The 5,577-nt window shown below is 51.0% G+C and overlaps 1 protein-coding gene across 1 annotated transcript; it reads left to right on the forward strand.

The window, feature by feature from the left end:
• Window positions 1–1,220: 1,220 nt before the first annotated feature.
• On the forward strand, window positions 1,221–4,574 carry LOC116272864 (acetylcholine receptor subunit beta). The gene is made up of 4 exons (XM_031661709.1): window positions 1,221–1,603; window positions 2,362–2,534; window positions 2,874–3,021; window positions 3,847–4,574. The coding sequence occupies exons 1-4, from the start codon at window positions 1,388–1,390 to the stop codon at window positions 3,985–3,987; spliced, it is 678 nt and encodes a 225-aa protein (XP_031517569.1). The 5' UTR covers window positions 1,221–1,387; the 3' UTR covers window positions 3,988–4,574.
• Window positions 4,575–5,577: the final 1,003 nt, after the last annotated feature.

Genomic DNA, 5,577 nt, shown 5'->3' on the forward strand with positions numbered 1-5,577 from the left:
CCTGCCTCAGCCTCCCGAGTAGCTGGGACTACAGGCGCCCGCCACCTCACCCGGCTAGTTTTTTGTATTTTTTAGTAGAGACGGGGTTTCACCGTGTTAGCCAGGATGGTCTCGATCTCCTGACCTCGTGATCCGCCCGTCTCGGCCTCCCAAAGTGCTGGGATTACAGGCTTGAGCCACCGCGCCCGGCCTTGTTTTTGTTTTTTGAGACGGAGTTTCACTCTTGATGCCCAGGCTGGAGTGCAATGGTACAATCTCGACTCACTGCAACCTCTGCCTGCCAGGTTCAAGTGATTCTCCTGCCTCACCCTCCCTAGTAGCTGGGATTACAGGTGCCCACGACTACGCCCAGCTGATTTTTTGTATTTTTTGTATTTTTAGTAGAGACGGAGTTTCACTATGTTGGCCAGGCTGGTCTCGAACCCCTGACCTCAGGTGATCCAACCGCCTCGGACTCCCAAAGTGCTGGGCTTACAGGTGTGAGCCACTGCGCCCGGCTCAGTTTTGGACATGTTAAGCTTGAAATATTTATTAGACATCCAAGTATCCAAGAGAGGTTGAGTAGGCAGATGGATATATATCTGGCATTCAGGGGAGAAGGCCAGGGTGGACATACAAATGTAGGAATGATTTGCATGCAGATGGCCCTTTCAAAAGCTTGTTTCTTTCTTTTTTTTTTTTTTTCAGATGGAGTTTTGCTCTGTTGCTCAGGCTGGAATGCAGTGGCGCAATCACAGCTCACTGCAACCTCCATCTTCCATGCTCAAACAGTCCTCCCAACTCAGCCTCCCAAACAGTTGGGACCACAAGCATGTGCCATTGTGCCTGACTAATTTTTTTTTTTTCTTTTTGTAGAGACTGGGCACAGTGGCTCACGTCTGTAATCCCAACACTTTGGGAGGCCAAGGCGGGTGGGTCACTTGAGCTCAGGAGTTCGAGACCAGCCTGGGCAACATGGTGAAATCCTGTCTCTACAAAAAGTACAAAAATTAGCTGGGCATGGTGGCACGCACCTGTAGTCCCAGCTACTCAGGAGGCTGAGGTGGGAAGACCACTTGAGCCTGGGAGGTGGAGGTTTTGATGAGCCATTATCATGCCACTGCACTCCAGCCTGGGTGACAGAGCAAGACCCAGCCTCAAATTTGTTTTTGCAGAGATGAGGTCTCCCTATGTTGCTCAGGCTGGTCTGAAACTCCTGGGCTCAAGCAATCCCTCCTCCCACCTTGGCCTCCCAAAGTGCCAGGACTACAGGTGTGAACCACTGTGCCTGGCTGCAGAAACCTGTCTTTGAATGGCCTGGAAACATGGTCACTGATTATGCCATAGAGCTTTCCTTCTGGCAAAGTCTAATCCTTCTTTCTTCCTCTCTGCCCTCCAAGGAGAGAAGATGGGGCTCTCAATCTTTGCCCTGCTGACCCTTACTGTGTTCCTGCTGCTACTGGCCGACAAAGTACCTGAGACCTCCCTATCGGTACCCATTATTATCAAGTACCTCATGTTTACCATGGTCCTCGTCACCTTCTCAGTCATCCTTAGTGTCGTGGTTCTCAACCTGCACCACCGCTCACCCCACACCCACCAAATGCCCCTTTGGGTCCGTCAGGTGAGAAAGATCTCCTCCTCCAACCCCAACTTTCCTTTTACAGACCATAGGGAGAGCTATAGCTATGTGGTAGAGTGTTGAAGTGCCCAAGCCTGTTAGGTGTTGAAATGTTGCAGTTAAGCTGGCCCCTATCATTATCATTTCACAGATCCCTTCCTCTCTTCATCAGTACTGCTCATCTCGGGTCCCAGGGAAATATTCTTAGGGTTAGGTACTATCAGATTGGAAGCCCACTCTTTCCAGTTGGGATACCTCCCAACCCACTGAAGAGGGTTTTTTTTTTTTTTTTGAGATGGAGTTTTGCTGTTGTTGCCCAGGCTGGAACGCAATGGCACAATCTCAGCTCACTGCAACCTTCATCTCCCAGGTTCAAGCGATTCTCCTGCCTGAGCTTCTGAGCTTCACGAGTAGCTGGAATTATAGGCACCCGCCACCACGCCAAGCTAATTTTTGTATTTTTAGTAGACAGAGGGTGGCACCATGTTGGCCAGGCTGGTCTCGAACTCCTGACCTCAGGTGATCCTCCCGCCTCAAGCGTCCCAAAGTGCTGGGATTGCAGGCGTGAGCCACCGCGACTGGCCCAACCCACTAAAGAGCTCTTAGGTCTGTGTGGCTGCATTTCCTGGCGTAGCTCGTTTGTGGAAGAATGTGCACGCACATACGCGCGGGAATGGGCATGTGGAGTGGGGTGGTTGGCTGTTTCCCTTCTGGTCTGAAAACATGAAAGCCCCCACCAATACGCCTCTTCTACTCTGCAGATCTTCATTCACAAACTGCCGCCGTACCTGGGTTTAAAAAGGCCCAAGCCCGAGAGAGAACTGATGCCGGAGCCCCCTCACTGTTCTTCTCCAGGAAGTGGCTGGGGTCGGGGAACAGATGAATATTTCATCCGGAAGCCGCCAAGTGATTTTCTCTTCCCCAAACCCAACAGGTAGGACCACGCCCATTACCCACATAAAAGGGAGAGGGAGAACTACAGTTCCCAGAAGAATGTGCGGAAGAAGCGGCCCATGCTCCCGGAAGATGCTGTGGTTGAGCATCATGGGAGTTGTAGTACCCCTGCTGCTCACATTGAGGGGAGGTGGGAACTAAAACAGAGGCGGTGGAAGAAGTTGCACAAGGTTAGAGAGATCACTGCTGTCGGGGAGAGCGTGAAGGGCACTCTCGGGTTTTGAGAACTGGCAAGTTGTTGGAGGCAGCTGGAGCGGGGCCTGGGTCGCTGGCATTGGCTGTCTTTGCGTCTGGGCGTGGCCAGTCACTCCTCTTCCAGGTTCCAGCCTGAACTGTCTGCCCCTGATCTGCGGCGATTTATCGATGGTCCAAACCGGGCTGTGGCCCTGCCTCCGGAGTTACGGGAGGTCGTCTCCTCTATCAGCTACATCGCTCGACAGCTGCAGGAACAGGAGGACCACGATGCGGTATGTCCAACGGGAGTGGAACAAGGCCAGGCGTAGGCGACCTTGGCCCCACCCCCCAAATTCCGCACCAGCACTCGCTCTCGTTTCTTTCGGTTTTTTTTTTTTTTTTTTTTTTTTTTGAGACACTCTCACTCTGTCGCCCAGACTGGAGTGCAGTGGCGCGGTCTCGGCTCACTGCAACCTCCGCCTTTCGGGTTCAAGCGGATTGTCCTGCCTCAGCCTCCCGAATAGCTGGGACACAGGCGCGCGCCACCACGCCCGGCTAATTTATTTATTTATTTTTTTTAGACAGTCTCGCTCTGTCACCCAGGCTGGAGTGCAGTGGTGCGATCTCGGCTTACCGCAAGCTCCTCCTGCCGGGTTCACGCCATTCTCCTGCTTCAGCCTCCCGAGTAGCTGGGACTACAGGCGCCCGCCACCACGCCTGCCTGGTTTTTTTTGTTTGTTTGTTTGTTTGGGTTTTTTTTTTTGCTATTTTTAGTAGAGGCGGGGTTTCACTGTGTTAGCCAGGATGGTCTCCATCTCCTGACCTCAGGATCCGCCCGCCTAGGCCTCCAAAAGTGCTGGGATTACAGGTGTGAGCCACCGCGCCCGGCCTTGCTTTCGTTTCTGATTGGACATCTTCCTAATTTGGTCCCACCCCCTGCTTACCTACTGGTTCTTTATGCCCATGCATTGCCTGCAGCCTTGCTCTCCTATTGCGCTGCTGGCTCTTGCCTCAAACCGGTGGTAGGAGGACCCAGGCGGGTACAGGTTGGGGAAATGGGAGGGTTTCCCTGGGGGTCTGGGCCCAGAGCTCAGGAAGTTTCCTTTGCCTACCCACAGCTGAAGGAGGACTGGCAGTTTGTGGCCATGGTAGTGGACCGCCTCTTCCTGTGGACTTTCATCATCTTCACCAGCGTTGGAACCCTAGTCATTTTCCTGGACGCCACGTACCACTTGCCCCCTCCAGACCCCTTTCCTTGAAGACTGGAGGGTCGAGACCCAGGCCCTCTACCAGTTGAAGTGAGAGTTTGGTGATACTGTCAAGCCATATCCTTCTCTGCCTCTTAACTCCTTCACTAGGAATCCGGGCCTCTTATTTCGTTTCTGGGGACTGCATTGGACTGAGGGCTGGGTAGGCAGGTGTCTTGGACCCACCTGAAATGCACTATCATCTGATTTCCTCTTTGGGATCTTGAAGAAGCTCTTTTGGGTATCAACACCTAGGTTGCCAGTGAAATAGAACAAAGAACAGGAACTAGATTGTAAGCCTTATGAGGTCAAGAAATGTGTCTTGTTCACTGTAACATCCCCAGTGCCATGCACAGGTCCTGACCTATAGTAAGTGCTTAACATTTGTTGAATAGGGGAAATAAATTTCTGGAAGTAAATACAGCAATTAATAATGTTTATAAGCTGGGCATGGTCGCTCAGGCCAGTAATCCCAGTGACTTGGGAGGCTGAGGTGGGAGGATTACTTGAACCCCACAGTTTGAGACCAGCCTGGGCAACATAGTGAGACTCTGTCTCTAAAAAAATAGAAATAGAAATAAAGTAGCTTATTGTTTGCATGTCGGGTCTTGTGGTCATTTTCTTTTTAACTTTTTGTAATTTATTATGTTTTGTAATGTGTACTATCTTTAGGATTAAAAAAAAAAGTTATTTCTACAAGCATGCATTGGTAATGAGAAAAAGCAGCATTTTCAAGACCTTCATTCAAGTTCCAGCCTTGGTGCTCACACAAGCCACTAGACTGCTCTGTACTTGTTTCCACATCTGTAAAATGAAACTAGTGATAGCATGTGCCCTATAGGACTGTCTGGGGATCACATGAGAACATGGGAAAAAAGCACTATGGGGTGTGTATCAGAGGTTGCAACGGTGTGTTTTTTGTTTGGCCTGCAGAGTTTTAAATTTGCACTAGTTCACTAATTTTATTTATTTATTTTTTTGAGACAGAGTCTCGCTCTGTTGTCCAGGCTGAGTGCAGTGGTGCAATCTCGGCTCACCACAACCTCCGCCTCCCAGGTTCAAGTGATTCTTCTGGCTCAGCCTCCCGTGTACCTGGGACTACAGACACATACCACCATGCCCAGCTAATTTTTGTATTTTTAGTAGATATGGGGTTTCACTATGTTGGCCAGGCTGGTCTCGAACTCCTGACCTCATGATCTGCCCACCTTGGCCTCCCAAAGTGCTGGGATTACAAGCGTGAGCCACCACGCCCAGCCACTAGTTCACCACCATTTATTTATTTATTTATTTATTTATTGGAGATGGAGTTTCACTCGTTGCCCAGGCTGGAGTGCAATGGCGCGACCTCCGCTCACTGCAACCTCCAACCTCCGCCCCCGCCCGGGTTCAAGCAATTCTCCTGCCTCAGCCTTCGAGTAGCTGGGATTACAGGCATGCGCCACCACGCCCAGCTAATTTTGTATTTTTAGTAGACACAGGGTTTCTCCATGTTGGTCAGGCTGGTCTGGAACTCCCAACCTCAGGTGATCTGCCTGCCTCAGCCTCCCAAAGTGCTGGGATTACAAGCGTGAACCACCACGCCCGGCAGCTTTTAAAATG

Source organism: Papio anubis, unplaced genomic scaffold, assembly GCF_008728515.1.
Source record: "Papio anubis isolate 15944 unplaced genomic scaffold, Panubis1.0 scaffold2301, whole genome shotgun sequence".
Lineage (NCBI taxonomy): Eukaryota > Metazoa > Chordata > Mammalia > Primates > Cercopithecidae > Papio > Papio anubis.